This window comes from Corvus moneduloides, chromosome 25 (assembly GCF_009650955.1).
Source record: "Corvus moneduloides isolate bCorMon1 chromosome 25, bCorMon1.pri, whole genome shotgun sequence".
NCBI lineage: Eukaryota > Metazoa > Chordata > Aves > Passeriformes > Corvidae > Corvus > Corvus moneduloides.
The window spans coordinates 4,517,322-4,535,343 of record NC_045500.1 but is presented as its reverse complement, the minus strand read 5'-3'; the positions used below and the strand labels follow the sequence as shown (position 1 = coordinate 4,535,343).

Here is an 18,022-nt window from a genome sequence, read left to right as displayed (position 1 = left end):
GAAGGACCCAGCACAGGTAAGGGATGGCAGAGTGGCCTGGGGGGTGCTCAGCCCGTGCTGCCTCCCAGCTTGTTTTTTTCTGGGAGCTTTTTTTCCCTTCTGCCTTTTGTTGTTCCCTCCTCAGCTCGGGCTGGAAGCAGCTTGCCAGGCCAAAGTCTTTTGAGGAAACTTGGCCTCTCCCGGCCCCACGCTGAGCTCAGCGCTGGGCTACGCCTTTGCTCCCCAAGGCTGGCTCTCCCTCGTGAAACTTTCCTCAAAGCCTCCAGGATTTCTCTCGTCTCTTCCCCCTGCAGCCATGCACAGCCCCAGGACAAGTCCCGGGTAAATGAAAGCTGCAGCAGTTGGGCTGGAAACAGCTGGTTGCCATGGCAATTGGGGCTGCTCGGGATTTGCATAAGGCTGATGATTTTCATAGCACAGCCACATTTAAGGCAAGCAGGAGAAATTTCCATATTCCCAGCTCCGAGTCAGTTGGGGCGTGGGGGAGGCCAGGAGGGGGATATTTGAAATTCAAATGAAGGTGATTAGGGTTTGAGGTTGCGTTATTTTATTTTTTTTTCTTAAACATCCCATTATGGAAGAGGATAAAAAAGGATGGGGAGGGGAAAGGGGAACAAAAGGCTGGTTTGACTTGAATTAGAGGGGCAAAGGAAGAGCTGGTCTGATCTGCCTCTTGCCTCTGGTCTCGGAGAAGAGACTTGCCCTCTCCCAGCACCTGCAGGTGAAATGTTTTCCGTGGGAACAACTGCTGCCCTCGGGTTTCCTTCTGGAAGGTGCCTGAGTCTCCCACACTCGCTGTCCTGCTCTCCCCCTCTCCCTGCCCCACACGAAGGGGCTGCAGAGGGACCCGGGGATGGGATTTCTCTGAGGCACTGCTGACACAGGGAAGGCATTTTTACAACCCAGGGGTTTCCAGCCCAGTGAAGCACTTGAGTGTTCAGTGAAAGCTTCCCCTGGAGTCTGGAGCTTGTCTGAGTCAGCGCAAGATTCACTTTTGCTCACCAGCCTTGGCTTTCCCATGGAGATGCTCCGGTGGTTTGGGGCTTTTGTGTCTTCAGAGCAAAGAGTTGAGATTAAAACTGCAGCCCTACCTGGCTGCCTCAAATCCCCCTCCTGCTCACGCTTTAAAAAAGCACTTTTTAGGTGCCTTGGGAGCATCAAGCATCCCAGTAGGGCATGTGGGAATCCAGGGAATTGACTGGTGCCTGCTCAGCTGCAGCTCCTGCTCCCCAGTGCTGGTGGGAGCAGCTGGAGGGAATCAGGGGTGGCCACTCCGTGAGGAAAAGGTGATTTGAGTGAGCTCCCAGCAGCCAAGGTTTCCTGTTGGCTCTGGAGAAGTCGCTGGTGTGGCTGCTGGGAACAGCAGCACGAGGGCTGTGCCTTGGTTTCTGCCTGAATTTCCAAAGTCAGTGGAAATCCTGAGGAGTGTTTGGTGCTGGATATCTTGGTTTGCTTATTCCTTCAGTGGAGGTGAGCATTTGGCTTCATTTCCAGCTCGAGGGACAGGTACTGGTTATAGTTACAGTAATTGCCACTCTTTTCTCTACCAGCACTTGGGCAATCTCTTCATTTCACGCCTTCTTTGAGGTGAGGGATTCGAACGAGGGCATTTATCAGAAATGCCCCTTGAAAGGCACCCTGCACCCGGCCTGCTCTGCCAGCCTCCCGTGGCATTGTGCTCCGTCAGCTGGAGTGCTAAAATCTCCAGGATAGGTGAGATTAATCTGAATTTTAGATATTTGATCCTCTGAGGCTGGAGCCTGACCTGCTCACCCCAGGCAGACCCTGATGGATGGAAACAGGGATCTCCAGAGGGTGATTCATCCCTGTGCCATCTATCTCAGGGGCGAGAGGAATTGCCCTCTGGAAGCGCCTGCTTCCTCTGCATGGCTGCAAAGGGAGCCTGGAGCAATTGGCTCCCGGTTAGGCACCTCAAAGTTTCAGACATCTCAGCCCCGGCAGCCGAACCCCCTGCCTGGTGTCTGCCTGGCATCGTTCCCCCAGCGCCCTTCAGCTGTTCCCCATTTCCCTCCCAAATGTGCAGCAGCAAACTGATTCCCTGTGGGAATTCCCCAACACCTGCTGAAGGCTGGAATCACCTCCTCATCCCCCTGTCCCCTCAGAGCGTGGGGTGGGTCGAGCGTGGAGCTGGCTGGGAATGGGGACGAGGCTGGCACGGCCCTGTTGGTGTGGCCGGGTGAGAAGTGTCACTCCCTGGAGGTGACACCTGCCCCTGGCTGCCTGTGTGAAGATGAAGGCCACCCTGATTTTCCTTTTCTCCCATTAGGGTGCTTTTATCCTCCGGGGCTGGACTGGCTCTGCAGCTCTGGTCCTGATGGATCCCTCGCCTTGGGTTTTCCAGGGGGGGAATGGCCGCGGGTGGGGGGAAGCTGCCCGGAACTGCCGTGCTGCTCCCATCCCCAGAGAAACCTCCCCAGGCAAACTCGCACCAGATCTGATGCCAGGGCTATGCAAAACAGCTGCCAGGTGAACCAAGGAGAGCAGCACAACCCTGGGCTGCCGGGCTCGGGGAGCCAGCTGAGCTTATCACTGCCTCTTCCCCCAGCCCCAACACCCAGGAACAGCAGGGCGAAGCCTTGGTTGTGGGCAAGCTGCTGGGAATTGTAGGGGCTCCAAGCAGCCTTTCCCCATTGAAATCTCAGGGCTTCCCCAGCCTCGTGGAATTTAAGGAAGGGGAGGACTGATCTAGCAGATTCTGGAGGTTCTGGATCCCATTGTGTCTGGCTCGTGCAGCAGAAATCAAGTTGTTGGCTGGGCTGAAGCTCCATTAAAATGAGTGGAGTTCTGGCAGTTTGCAGCAGGAGAGAGAATCTGCTGCCACTTACACTTTTCTTTCTTTTTATCTCCTGGAGCTAGAAAAGATTAAATCTTAAGTGCAGATTGTTTGAACAGCTCATTCTTTTAAGGAGAGAAATGACTGCTGCAGTGCGAACCCTGATGTTGACAGAAACTGGGAGGAAACTGAGGCTCTTTTTATAAAGCATTTGTAGGAAAGTTACAGATTCAACTGGAAGAGGAGAGTTATCCCTATCACACCCAATCCTTGGCCCACAGCTGCAATCACTTGAATTTTACATTCACTGAAACAGACAAAAAAAAAAAGGGCCAGATTTTTTTGCAAATAAATCTGTGCCCCAACACTCGTCGGTCCTGCAGAGATTTGTGTATCCAGCTCCCATTTACATAACCACTGGGAGCAGAAATCACCCCTCCCAGTTTTAAATCTCTCCCTCTTGGACATCTAAGGCTGAACTGGTTGCCCCTGGGTCCCTTTGGAGTCAGTCAGGAGGAATAGTCATCTCCAGAGGGCCATTCATCCCAGCGGAGATGGGCGGCTCAGATAGGTGCAGGAATGGCCTCTGGAGGTGCCTATTGCTCCTTCTGTCTGCCCAGACAGCCCGGGGCAGTTCCCTCAGACTTGGGCACCCCAGCCAGTGCCAGGCTCCAGGAACATCTGCAGTGTGCTCAGCTGGCACGGGATTCCTGCCCGGCGTGCTCCCAAGTCCCCCCTGCTGCTCTGCAGGGATTTGGGGGATGCTGTGTCTGACTTTGTAGGAGAGGAAGGGACAAGAAAAGGTCAAAGAGTGTCAGCTGCACGTGCTTGTGGAGGGAGGGAGGGAAAAGCAAGAGCTGGGAAGAAGAGGGAGAAGGCTGTGCTGGAGGATGCAGGCCTGTGCAGGGAAGCTCCGTTCCAGCTGCGCCTCTCGGGTTCCAAGTTTTGGGGTGAATGGTGGTGACTCAGCCATCATCTCTGGGACCCAGGGATTCCCCTCCAGCTCTTTGAATCTTGCCTCATCACCACGCTGCGCCTGAACGTGAGTGAAACTCCTGTTTCCAAGAAACCAGGAGATTACCTTTTCCTTCCTGTTCTATTTTAGCAGCTGGGAACTTTTATTTCCTCCTTCCCTCCTGGCTGTGCTTCCCTTCAGCTGCTGCCTCCAGATCGCATCAAACACCCCCCCACACCCCGTGGGGGTTTCAAAGGTAGAAACTGCAGGCCTTGGAGATGCGCACGCGGTCCTGCTCAGGTGTGTGGATGCTGATTGTGATCATCCATTAACGCTATCAGCATTCCCATCGCTGGATCTGCTCTCCTTGGCTTTTGGGGCTGGAACGGGGCTGGAACGCAATGAATGAGCCCAAATCCCGGGGTGGGAGCAGCTGGAGAGAGCTGGACAGGGAGCAGAGGGGGTTGGAGCAGAGTAGGGAATTACACGGGGAAAGGAGATAAAGGGCTGAGAGCTGGGAGAAGCAGGTCGGGAGGAAGGCAGGAGCAGGGCAGGATTGCAGCCAGGCTGGGGGAGAGGGCTCAGAGCTGGCTGGGGTTGCAGATAGTGAGGACACAGAGGAGATTTCAGAACTGGGGGACAGCTCAGAGCTGGCTGGGGTTGCAGATAGTGAGGACACAGAGGAGATTTCAGAACTGGGGGACAGCTCAGAGCTGGCTGGGGTGCAGATGGTGAGGAGATCTCAAATTGAGGGGGCAGCAGCTCGTTCTGCCGTGGCACTGCTCCATAGCACGGTCCCACAGCTCCGTCTCCACAGTCAGTGCTTTTCAAATGTCACAGATTAAATCTCCAGGGCTGTTTCGAGACAGCAGAGAGCAGCCACAAAGCTCTGTTATCCCTGACTCTCCAATGTTTTGCCATCCGTGGATAATAGTACCAAGCACACTCCCCCTCAGGATCCAGGCTGATTCACCTGGGAATACTCTGTGCATGGAAAAATGTGTGCTGGGATAGGGTAAAGGCTTGTTCAGTTGAGGAAGGTCCACGGGAGGGCTGGATTTGCCCTCCTGCCTGCACAGCCTCTCCGAAGCTCTTCCCAGCTCCTTGCAGGAGCCCTGAACTGCTGGAAAACACGATGTGTTGGAGCTTGATCAGATCACAGGCCACGGGCTCTGCTTCGTGGGGAAAGGTATCCTGGAAAAACCAGCAGGAGGAGGAGGAGGCCTGGGGGCTTGTGCCGGTGGGATGTGAACAATTCCAGGCTGTTCATCACCAACTCGGCTGGACTGGCAGGGAATGGCTTGGGGAATGTGGTGCAAAGGGGGAAGGGGTGTCTTGGGGTTGCCTCTGCAGCTCGAGAGCTTCGTGGAATCCCTTAAAGCATTCAGATGTGTGGAGAGCACAACCTTTGCTCTGTGATGTTCTTGATGAATTTGGCAGGTGTGATGGAGGGGGGGGATGTTTATCATCAAAGGGGAATGAGTGAGGGCCTGTGCGGTACCTTCAGGCTGAAACCTGTCTGATTTTTCCCCCTGTGCCTGCCAATCTCTTTTGGAATCAAGGAGACGCCTCTTGAGCACAACCCCACGGCACCCTGTGTTCCCTCAGATATCCCGTAATTACCCAGTGCCACGCGGGTTCCTGAAGATCCCGGGTGAGCAGCCCTGGCCACCTGTTTGCTGGCCTTTCCCACAGTGAGCCCTGGATTTCCCTGGAGATTTGTGATGTCCTCCAGCTCACCTCTGCTGGAATCTCCCTTGCACTCAGCAAGATTTCCCCCACCCTTGGCCAGGTATCTCCCAGGCAGGAACACTTTTTATGGCTCAGCAAAGGCTGGCACCACCCAAACGCTGCAGAAGCTGCCTTCATCCTTCCACTGCTGCGCCTTCCTCCTCCTCTCCTTGCTCTCCCAGGGCCAGGCTTTTGGTTATGTGTGTTCCAAGTTCTGGAAAGCTCCCACCAGTGCTGACTGTCGTTAATACTGAGATGTTTTTCTCTTTGTTTCGTTGTAGGGAATGAACAGAATGGGCTGGACTTTAACAGGCAGGTAAGAGGCTCCCTGGCTTCCCAGGTATTCTCCTCCTCTCTGGAATGGCTGTTTTTTAATTGCTCATCGTTCTGAGGCCCAGGCAGCTCCTGCTAAGAGATAAAAACTGTTAGGTCAGAAGCTGCCATTAAACTGACCACAGAACTCCTTCCCAGTTCCCTTTGTGGGATAAATGACAGATTACACCTCTGCTTTCCCTCTTCCTAATTCATAGAAGTTCAGCTAATTACAGAGTTTCTTTGAATGACCATTTGCTTGAGGGGTTTTCTGGCTTTTGAATTTTTTTTCTATCATCATTTAGGAACAAAAAGCACCTCAGTTATGGTGGCAGGGGTGCGAATCTGCCCCAAAGCCCCAGTGCTGTGACACTGGCACTGACAGCACCGGGGTGTGCAGGGACAAAGGCACGGGACTGACTCACAGGAGTGTTCAGTCAGCACTAAAGGGGAGGTGGTTTGAGGTCTTGGGGTGCCCAGGTCAGGTTCCTCTTTGTAAGGAAGCAGGGAAAGGGACAGCAGATAAAAATATGTGGAAGCAAACCCCAGTTGCAAAAGAGCAGCTGAGGGGCCATTTTCCCTGCTGGGTGTGCTCTTCTCCCCCAGCTTTGTCCAGATAAAAGCATTCCCTGGCTCTCTCAGTGCCTGCAGATCTTCCTGTGTGGCTCTAAAAATCCCTGAGTGCCATATCAGGAGGTGACAGCCCTCTGGAGGTCCTGGATCTCTGCAGATACAGGAGTTCTGCTGGCAGGGTGATGAGGCACAGGTTGCCCAGAGCAGCTGTGGCTGCCCCTGGATCCCTGGAATTGTCCAGGGCCAGGTTGGACAGGACTTGGAGCACCCTGGGATGGTGGAAGGTGTCCCTGCTCGTGGCAGGGCTGGAATGGGATGGGCTTTAAGGTTCCTTCCAGCCCAAACCATTCTGGGATTGTAGGAAAATGCTCTCTGAGCCCAGAGCTGAGGCCTCCTGTGGCCAGCAGAGCTGGGCTGAGCCCCGGAAAGGAGAAGAGGAGCCTGGAGAGCCAAACACTGCCCTGCTGCAGGATTCCAGGGACGGGAGCTGCAGCCAGGAATGCAGAAGGGGCTGGGACTCCATCCTGGACAGGCTTGAGGCAGATGTTGGCACAGCAGCCAACACTTCCAGTGTGCATTCCCCCAACACTTCCAGTGTGCATTCCCCAAACTCAAGGGCTCCAACCCCTTCCAAAGGCTCCCTCCCAGCAGCACAGGGCAGCTGCACCTTCTCCACATGGCTTTTTTTGTCCTTCAAGCTCCCCTTGGTGGCTCTCGCCTTGACAAATGTCAGCCAGGCTGCTGTTTGTTTGTTTGCTTTGGCTGCTCCGGCTCTGGGTGGGTCTCCCCTTCCTATCCAAGGTGTCTTAACACGCTCAGCCATCTTCCAGGGTTTTGGAATCCCAGCTGCAAACAAAAAGCCCTGTGTCTCCAGCTCTGAGCACTGCAGAGCCCAGAGCACGGGCTCGCTCTCCGCATGCCCGGAGAAGAATCCAATCTTCTCACCAGGGGTGATAAAAGGAAATTCCCTGCAGATAGAAATGAGCACGAGGTCGTTCCATGCTGCAGACTTCTCCTATGGCAACACCACAAAGGTGTTGGGGCTGGGGTTAATCGAGGAGAGGTGATGGAGCAATGCTGATCTACACCCACTGCTGATCTGACCCTCCGTCCTCTGTATCCCTCTGAGTGATGCTGGGCAAGTTGTGGGGGCAGCCAGGCTTGCAGGCAGTAGAAATACCCTCCTCCTAAAAAGAAATTGTGGTTTATGATTTTTTTTTTTTTTGCAGCATTTCCACTTTTATTTTCCTCCTTCCACCACAAAATCCAACTCATTTATTCCAGCTCGTCTGTGTAACTGAATAGCCAACTTAGCTGGGCATTTAGCAGGGTTTAAAAAGCCGAAGACTGTGAACGAGCTCATTTTATTGTTTTATTTTATTTCTACTCTGCTCTGATTCCCCAGAGTCCGCCAAAGGCGTTTGCCGGGATGTCAGGGATGGGATGGAACAGTCCCTGAGTGGACACAGCCCTGTGCAAGTGGCTCTTTGTCTCCCTCTCTTGGCCCTCCCAAGGCCATGGGTAGAGTGATTTTAAATCATTATTATTTAAAATAATAATTACTATTTGAAAGTATTGTTATTTAAAAGAACAATTATTACTTTAAATTATTCTCTTAAATGAGCAGGAGCCCGAGCACACACGGGCTCCACACTCACGTTTAGGGTTGACCTCAGCTGTTGGTGAATTCATCCTCAATTCTGCAAATAGATTTCAAATGATGAGAAAAAAGGAAAAGAGGAGAGCTGGAAATATCAAAGTGTTTTCATGTAAAATCAGGTGCTGAGCTCTTTCATTAGGGGTGGAGGTTGGTGGGTTTTTTAATTTGGTTTGGGGTTTGAGGTTGGTTTTGGGTGGCTTTTTTTTTTCCTTCTTCTTCTTTTTCGTTAGCCTGCAATTCAAGTTTTCAAACCGAAGCCAGGGCAGGATGGTTTGAAACCCAACTCCAAACTGACTGCAGGAGCTCTCTTTGCCTTTATTTGGAGTGCTGGGCTCTAATCACTTTCAAGATCATAAATCTCACATCGTTGAAGCCTCTCCCCCAGCCTTTGTAGATGGCCTACATTTCAGGTCTGCTTCCCTCCCTCCCCTGCTGCGCTCCAGGCGGGATGGGAAGGGTGGAGTGACCTGGTTAGACCCCTTCCCTGCCTCCCAATTCCCTGCCGGGGCTGCTCGCACCCTGCAAACGGGGAGGAGGGAAACTCTTGCGGAGTTTGAGGTTTTCTAGCAGTTTGTGGGTCAGCCCTGTGCTTTATGAGAAAGCTCCTTCTGATCCCTCAGCCTATTTGGCAAACATTTCTTCTCCCCCCCCACCTTTCCCTCCCCTCTTCAAACTCTCCTCCCACCTGGATGCAACAGTAATTTGTATGTGAATGAGAGGGAAAAGGGTGTGGATGGAAAAAGCAGCATCTTCAGCCTTGCCTATCTGGTTTGGCTTTTTTATTTAGTGAGTCTGATGCTGGTTGTTTCCTGTTTATGGCGAGGGAAATGCAAAGGCACAGTAATAAACTTTCACCTTCGGTGCTGGCAGCCTGCACAGGGACATCTGCCTCTGATGGGTTGGGATTGTGGCCACAGCATGGCAGGGACAGATCTGAGTGACTCTTTCCTTGCCTGGCAAAATTCAAGGCCAGTTTGCCTCAAATGGGACCAGGCCAAGGGCTGAGAGTGCTGGAACAGCTTTTCCTGGCTGCCATGTGGTGATGCTGCCCAGGTGCTGCGGTCTCGCCGGGTCTGGGGTGGTTTAATTCCCCGCTCAGCCTTTAGGAAATACCAGATTGTTTGTTTGTGGAGAGCCAGGTGTCTGGAGCTAAGCCCTGGGATAGTGCTGCCTGCTGGAAGACACACTTGGATGGAGGGCTGATGGTTCTGGGAGGTGCCAGGGCTTGTGTGAGTGGTGTGAGGGTTGTGGCCCAGCTCACGGTGATGTGCATCCGTCCACAGCTGGAGGAGGAGAACGCACAGCTGCTGAAGCCAGGAGTGCTTTTCCAGCAGGGAAGTGATGGCAGGACCCTGTCATCTGCTGCTCCTGAGTGCCAGGGAGGAATGCAGGATCAGCTCTTCCTCCAGAGAGGGGAATGAGAGCTCCTCTCCAAGCCCTCCCTGCTCTCCAGAGCTGGGAGGGGAAAAAATGCCCCTCTTGAAAAGAAGCTGACAGGTTTTTGTGGAAAGGCTGGGCAGGATCTGCCTCTGCTCCATATCCAAATGTGCCAGGCACTCTTCATTCCAGCAAAAGGCTGACCCTTGCAAGACAGGCTGTCATTTGTTTATCAAACCTGTCATTATCATTAATCACATCAATCTGAAGGGGATCTGGCTGGGAGATTCGACAATGTTTAAGACAAGCAGGCACAGAGGTGCCTGAGCTGGGCCCAGCTTCAGTTTTACTGCTGGTTCTTTATTCCTATTCTTTGCTTTCTTTGGTTTACACCAGCCAGGGGATGTAGCAAGGACATAGATTTCCAACAGACTTCCTAGAAAGCCTTTTCAGCTGGATCTCTTGGAAAATTCCTCCTTTCTAAACCCAAGTGAAGGATCCTGCAAGAGGTGCTGGAGGGGTTCCCTTCCCTCAGGACCTCCTTGTCCAAGTCCTCTCCCTGCTCTGTTCATATCTGACCATCCTTGCCCAAAGAAACTTTTAATTTCTGAGGTTGATGTGGGATTTCCAGCAGTTGCTTTGAGGTAGCAGGGCGAGTTATCTCAGGGCTCCACAGCTGATGTCCTGTAGGCACATGATGTGAGAAATTCAAAGCGGGCGAACTGCCCCTGAGATGTGAAATCCCTGGTGGCTCCTTTTGGGTGCCACTAACAAACACCCTGACCTTGTTTGGTTCCACCCACGCGTCTGAAGGCGCTCTGCTAATGGATTTAGCATCCCTTGGTGCCTCTGGAAGGCGGGGAGGTGTTCAGCCCTGTCTTGCAGACCCAGCCTGCCTCCCTGGCTTTTCCCAAAGATGCTGAGCTCTGTGATTGCAGCTGGGATCAGGGGATGCTTCATGGGACGGTTGCCCCTGGACATTGGGGTGGATTGGAATCCAGGGGCCTGCTCCCTGGCAGAGCTGGGTTATGGACTCCCATCCTCTGATTCATAGTCTTGTGCTCAACCACAGACCAGTTCTTCCTCCCCTCCATCCTTTTGAAGGTGGAGAGAAGGGCCTAACTCGCTGGGTAGTTTGTTATTAATATCTGGGATGCAAAACTCCCTGCACTTTTAATTTCGCTCCACCAGGGCTTCCCTCCCCCCGGGGATCTCTCTCATCGCTTTTCATTGCACTCCGTGTTCCCACCTCCCCTAATCTCATGTGCTCCCTGGATGTCATTTCTGTTCCTGCTTGGCTTTTCCCCGTGGGTAGCTCAGGTTTCAGTCTGCCCTCCAGATTTCCATCCCAGTCCTCTTTTGCCCTCCTCTCAAGGGGAGGTTCACATCCTGCTTCCTTCTCCCCTCTGGGGATCAATTCAGATTTCACTCTCTCTTCTCCCCATTGCCTCAGGGGATCAGCCTAAGTCTTGCATCTGCTTTTCATCTCTTGAGCCTCCCCTGGCTGGAAATCAGGGCTGGCCTTGTATCTGCCTCGCCTGACACTGGATCTAAGCTCAGCTCTGCCTTGGCCTTTCCCTTTTGAAGTCTCCCTGCTCTGTCCTAGGGACAGGCTGATTGCATAAATTTGTTTGTGTGCAGGTTCCTCATTGAAATGCAGCCCTTTGGGAAAGCATCAGAGAAAGCCCTGGCTCCAGGGAAAGTCCTCTGTGCCTAAATGTGGCCCTGCTTTGCTTAGGACAGATATGCAGAGGAACCCCTTCTTCAGGCTGGGTTTGTTCTGGCACCTCGGATGAGCTTGCTGGGAATGAGCTCCAAAACAGGCCAGGGGAACTTGTGAGGGAAAGGGGGATGCAATTAGGAGCAAGGATTTGGCCTTTTTTAATTGGTTTTCTCAAGAGGTGGACCTGAAACCACTGAATTAATTTGTTGACAACAACCCAGAGTTGGCTGGATTTTATCTGTTCCTTAACATCCAGCTGCAGTCCGTTCCCAAACTCCTGCTCTCCAGCTTTTAAGGAGCAAACTTCATTTATAAGGTGATTCCTACACCTGTTTCCTTGGCAAAATACCTTGTACAGCTGCTTCAAACCTGTCTGAGAGCGAGAGACAGAGATCTTTGTGCAAATTCCCTGCTCATCCTTTGGGAAATGCTTTCTGTGCTCACAAGGGACAAGCCCCAGTTTCACGGATCTATCTGAAGGGTCACAGAACTCGTTTTCCACAACAGAAACTCAGCCCAAGGCACGGCTGTCACTGGCCAGCCACAATCCAGGTGGCCCAGCACCTCTTTGAGAGCTGAGTGGCACGGAGTGCTGTGCCTGGATGTGACTCCCGGAGTCACCACTAATGAGGAGAGAACTCCGAGTCCTTGAAGGCCTTTCATGTGCTGAGCTCCAAGGATTCACCCCAAACCCTGCACCACCCAGCCAGGGTGGGGCCCTGCACCCGTCCTGCACGAGGGCAAGTCCCAGCACACGGAGGGGAAGGCGATGGGTTCCAAGCAAGGCCTCTAATTTTGGACATCAGAGGGCACTTTCTCCCTCCCCAGAGGTGCTGATCTGCTCAGTGTGGGATCAGTGGGTTTATCCAGCAGCAGGGAACCCTCCTGCCTGCTTCCCCAGCCCATGGAATTCACACAGGTTGGGAGCAGAGAGCTGGCTTGGAGCTCCCCCCGCCCGTGGGCTTCATCCCCTCACCCAGGATGAACCCCGTGTGATGCTCTCCCATCTGCTGCACTCTCCCTTTCTCTTTAATTGCGCTGCTCGCTGTGTTTAATGCAATCCCTCCAGCTGCTCTTGTCCTGTCCTAGTTCCCTGGGGCGTGGCAGCCGCTGCCAAAAGTGCCAGGGACCAACGGGAGAGGCCCGTGGAGCTGGGATGGAGCCAGCCCCAGCCACGGGAGCCGTCTGATTCCGAGTTAATTCCTCCTAAACGTGGGATGTGGTGGGAAGTTACCTCTCAAGAGCTACCTGGGCTGTGTGGACACTTTCCCCACGGATGACTAATCCAGGGATATCCATGCAGTGCCAGGTGTTTGGATTTGTCACTGCCGGAAGGCACAGAGAGTCCTGAACAAACAGAGATTCCTCCCCATGGGCAAGGGATCCATGGAAAACAAACAAAAAAAAAGGGACATTTTTCATGCAGGCCCAGAAAATCCCAATAAGGCAACTTTGGAGTGGAACAGGAACATGCTTGGGCTCCAGGGGACCTGTGTGAGCTTGCAGGAGGGCAGGGGAGAAGCCATGGAGTGGTGTGTGTGAAATCAGGGTGATAAGGAAAGGGGCAGGGATGCAGCCCAGGGTGAGAGCAGAGCAGATAAGCACGGAGGTGTAGGCAGAGGTGGAGTTCTGGAGAAGTTTGGGAGTTGGGCAAGTGAAATGGAGAGAGAGAGAGAGAAAGAGGTGCAGGAAGCAGAGCTGCAACCCATGGGAAGGTTGGGGCAGGGGCTGAGGAAGGGACAGGGAGAGCCCTGAGAGGGAGACAGAGGAGAAATCCCAGCCTTGATGGGGGTAAAAGCATTTTCCATGCTTTGATTGGAGGTTCTGGCCACTCTGACCAAGAAAATGGCATCTTCCCCTGGCTGTTGTTGAAATGCTCCCAGTTTGGGATGCCCACAGGCCTTGGCAGGGAAGGCACCGCGTGCCTCAGTGCCACCAGCATGCGGGAAGGTGCTGTAAGTTGCCTTTCCAGTATCTTTTCAGCAGCTCTGTGCCCCCTGAGAGCACTCACCAGCCTCTCTGCCCCCCAGGCTGTGGGAGCAGCCCTGGCCAGGACGCTCCCACCTGAGCAGGTGTCGCTGGGAGCGTGGCCAGGCAGGACAGGTGCTCTCCCCACCTCTGGTTTGGTTCTCCTCTCCCTTGCCCAGCCCCTGCTTTGGAAGCCTGCTGTGCCACAGGGGATCATTTGAGGTTCAGCACAGCGAGGGGGGACTTCTCTCTCTTCCCTGTTTGTTTGGAAGCAAAAAATTCCGGGGAAAAGCTGTATCAGAGAGCCCACAAAAGCTGCGTGTGGTTCTGTTTGTTTTCTCCTGTCAGGCATGCAGCTTGGTTGCTCCTAAAGTTTTGACTTCCCACCTCTACTTTGACTCCAGCACAACCATTAACACCCCAAGCCGAAGCTGAGGATAAACCCTATCGGATCAGACCTCAATTAATAACCTCAAAGGCCTCGTGTAGGGTGATGCAGGTGTGCTGAGGTTAGGGATTGCATTTGAATTTTCCACGGCTGAGTTTTAGGACACAGCCTTTTAGGGACTTAATCTCACGCTGAATTCCTTCCTGTCACGCTGACAGCTTCCAAAAATTCCCAGCCTTCGGTGGGATATAAATGTTACGGGGTGAATATCGTGGCATTGGCATTAAGGTTTTCTGCCTTCTTTCCAGGTGTCTGCTAAGCCCTGCTGTACGTGCAGGACGGTACATGTGGAAATAGTAATTGCAACCCCATTATTATTATTATTATTATTGCCATAATTTATTATTAGTGTTTTTTTATTTTATGGGGCCCACGTGCGCGGGTAATTCACGGCGGAGCGCTTACGCCATCGGAAGGTGGGAAGGCTCAGGGAGCTGCAAGAGCCTTGGATCCGGCTTAATACCCATTTCCATCTTAAAGCTTCCTCCCTGGGCTTGAGGCAAAGGTATTTGGGGCAGCTTGAGGCAGCCCTGCTGTGCTGGAGAGCGTTTTGGGGTGACTCAGAGTTGTGCCGTTCCTTTTCAGTGAGGGCCAGGTGCTCCAGACCCTCTGTGTGCACCTGATCCTCCTCTTCCCTCTGCTCTGGAGGGCTGGGAGTGAGTCAAACTCTTAAACTCGGCTCTGACCGTGAGATAAGCCAGATGTGGAGGCAGATAAACGTGTTTCAAAGAGGTCACTGTCTAAAGAGGAGCTTCCCAACAAATAGGGCTGTCTTCCATCTCCCACTAACACGGTTCCTGCCTGAAAACTGGTGCTGGAGAGGGCTGGCAGGGCTGCAAGGATTGGCAGGGCTTGGACAGGAGAGATCCAGACCTGGATTTGGGGAGAGGATTGGAGGCTCTGAATTGGTGGCTGAACGAGGAGGATGATGGAGCCCTGCGTGTGTCGCACCAGGAGCTCACGCCAAGGAGGATTTTGGGGCTGCTTTGGGGTCTGCTAGATGGGGAAAACATTGAGATTATCCCTAAACTGGGATGACCCACGGAGGGCTCCAGCCCAGCCAGTGGGATCCAACCATCAGTGCATGGAGCCTAACGCTGGTCCATCTGAAGGGAACAGCAGCAAGCAGAGCTGCTCAGGTGAACCTTCCCAGCTTCCCGCCTTTCCATGGCTCTGCAAGATGTCTGCAGGATGTTTTCACGAGCCGAGCGTTTGCCAGAAGTTCACAGATCAGTTACAAAACAGTTGTACCTTTTTTTTTTTTTTTTTTTTCCTCTCCCCTTCTTCCTACTGGTAAGGAAGAGTTTGTGCAGTAATTGCAGGCAGGTTGGGAGATGTTTTCTTCATAATTCTCCTTCTTATGAAATGTTTATGAAACACCTTCCACAAATCAGTTACGCAAGCAGGCTCCGGAGCTTTGATCATTTTCCATCACCCTCAGTGTGTTTCTTCGTTTGTTTTGCTTTTTGTTGTCGTGTTTAGGCCAGAGATAGGTAAGAACCCATCCATCCTTGCAGATGTTCAAGCCAACTGCGGAAGGGACTCTCTCTTTTCCACCCAGTCACCCCTTCCTGTGTTTTTCACTCGGCTTGCTCGGGGGCTGACCCTGTTTCAAGGCTGTGAAAACATCCAAACATCCACTTGAGATTTGCAAGTGTGATTGCTGCCCTGGCCCAGAGGAGCTCCCGGGCCTCAAGCTGCCGTTACCTGCTCCCAGCCCTGCCCCGGGCCCCCCCTCGGGCCCCAGGGGAGGAAGGTGCTGGAGATTCACAGCCAAGAGCCCCCACACCTCACCTCAGCCGTGGGGATTTGCAGCTTCTGCTCTCTTCCCTGCTCGTTTTTCCGTGGAATGGTTTGGGTTGGAAGGTTGCTGAAGGATCATCCCGTTCCAACCCCTTGCCATGGGCAATGAAGCTTCCACCAGACCAGGTTGCTTTCTTTAAATAATGCTATTTTTCCAAGCAAAATTCAATGGGAACAAAGTCTCTCCGTGACTTCTCGTTCCCTTTTCCCCATCCATGATGATCCTATCAAACCAAGATCCTGAGCAATCCCAGTGGGACCTGCTCCTGTAATTTTTACCCAAATCACTGTTGCTCACTTGCAATGTTTCAGCAGAGCTTCCATCAAATCCTCACATGAGCTGATTCTGTGAGGATTTCATCATTTCAATCTTTTTTTTTCTGGTTTGGTTCCTCAAGGAAAAGTCTTCCCATATTTGCAGGGATTTTCTGCAAATCTGAGGCAGATGCACTGGGAAAGGAGGAGGCAACTCCTCCCCTCGTTTTATTAATCCGAAATTTACATTATTTTAAGGGAGTCTCATGATATTGAGTGGCCTCGCCCACAATGTGTGTGGTTTTTTGGGGTTTTTCGGGTTTGGTTTTTTAATGTACACTTGGCAATATTGCCGGTTTAGCCAGGGAAAAAAAATGAAGGAGCAGGATTTGCATAAACCATCCCCAAAGTTTTGGATAGAGCCCGAACTCCTGCTAATGAACAATTAGCCAGCTGCAGGCCTGTCGGGGAGAGGAAGAGGAGGGCGAGGTAAATTTGAGCCTAAACCCAATGGAAATAGGTGCGGAGGGAGAAGGATTTGTCAAGAGCAACCCCAGGTTCCCGCCCACTGCGCAGGAGGGAGCCAGAGAATTCCAGGGCCGGGGGAAGGAGCAGTGGGAGATGTTGTTGTTTTTAAATCGGGAACCGGTCCTCTGCCAAACCCACCTCCCGTTCTCACATCGAGCCATGCCGGGATGCGGCTACACACCCCTTTCTCCCTGGAGCGCCGCCAGCTCGTCCCGCTTGGCAGCTGCAAAAATTGATTTCAGTTTGGAAATGGCTCGTGCCTCTTCAACACCCCACTCCCATCGGGATCACGGCTCAGGCAGCACCCAGAGCCCGGCTCTCTGAGACGTGGAAAACTCGGTATTTTTTGGGACTGCTCCGCCTTGGATGAAGCAGACAAACGTTCATTTCTTTTTTTTCTTTTCTTTTTTAATAATTGAGTCTTTTTCTTTTTTGGCGCCGACGGATTCTTTTTAATGCAAAGAACGTCCCTAAATCCACGTGCCTGCAAGGACTGGATGGCTCAGGGGTAACGGGGTGTCCTCCTGACCCTTTTTGCCTGGCATCTAGTGACTTACCGCTGTCGATAGCGATCAAGAAGATCTTTCCACCTGATTTTTTTTTTTATTTTTTTTTTTTTTTTTGCCCTGCCAGGCTAAGAGGGATGATCATGCCAACCTGAAAGGTAGGAAAGAGCTGAAATTTATAGCATGTCTACCTCTTGTTGCAAGGAGCTGGGATTATTGCAAAACGAGTTTCGGCGGTGTCCAGAGCTCGAGCTGTAATGAGAGGGGGTGTTGTAATCACCTTCCCTCCGTGCAGCACCTTCCAAAATGCACAGGGGAATGTTGCAGCTCCCTGCTCTGGAGCTGTTGAGCCTCTTGTGATCCCATTTCCCCCTTTTCTCCTCTCGTGGAGATCCTTCAGAGCTCAGACTCGATGATTGTAGAGGTCTCTTCCAACTGGAATTGTTCCGCGTATTTCTTCGCGTTGCTCAAGTGGGCAGAAAAGCTCCTTCAGCCTCAAAATATCCACTTGAGATGTTGTTTTTAGAGCGGATTTCTTGTCCCCCTCTGCTGGCAGGAGGTTGCAGGACTCAAGGCCCCATCACTGGGACAAAGACTCTCCTCTTCTTTGGGGGATGTGGGGTTTGGAAGGGGGTGGGGGGTTTTGTGGGGTCTGATGGGACCTGGGGATGGTCAGTCCAGGAGTCAGGGTGAATCTTCAGGGGTTTCAAGCCCTGTCCTTTGTAGAGTCCTCCTGGTTTTTCCAGGTTTTGGGAATTAGAGGCTCTTCTTGCTGCGATGAGGAATAATCCTTGTTCAGGGTGTTCTCATGCTGAGGAAATATTTGGTTCAGTCTTTTCTCGGAGGAGAGTTCTGTATGATTTACCTGTCCCCGTGCATGGGCACTCCTCACCCAGCTTTCAGGAATTAACCTAAAAACTTCCAAAATCCTCCCCTTCCTCCTGTCCTAGTCAGCACTACCAAAAGATTTCAGCTACCACAATAATTGGAACAGATTATTATTCATTTTTTTAAAATAAATTAATTTTTAACAATGTAGCAGCAGTGTTAGAAATGGACATGGAGACTGTGGAATAAACCAGAAACAAGGATTTGGTTCTGCTCCCGGGGTGCATTTTTCTCTACGAATGTGGATTTAAAAATCATTATTTTCTGGTGGACAAGAACTTTGCTTGAACATTAAAGTAGCTCCAAAAGACCACTGGACACCTGGGAAGTTTTCCAGTTCTTTTTCCACAGCTTGTAACTGAGGAGGGAGATTTTGCTCACAATTTCTTGTTGCTTTTTGGTAGTAATGGCACAAAAGCATTTGGTGCCTGGAGTGCTGCATTTTCAAGTCTGGGAGATTGCTCTGCCTTTTTGAGGTCTTTTACTCCAGGACCTTTCCTT

At 52.2% G+C, this 18,022-nt stretch overlaps 1 protein-coding gene across 2 annotated transcripts in view; it reads left to right on the top strand.

The window, feature by feature from the left end:
- Positions 1-18,022, top strand: part of POU2F3 (POU class 2 homeobox 3) — a 39,169-nt gene that overhangs the window by 9,751 nt on the left and 11,396 nt on the right. For both annotated transcript variants that reach the window (XM_032133848.1, XM_032133846.1), the window contains one exon: positions 5,762-5,796. In XM_032133848.1, the coding sequence (XP_031989739.1) occupies positions 5,762-5,796 (35 nt within the window). The remainder of the gene's footprint in view (positions 1-5,761; positions 5,797-18,022) is intronic.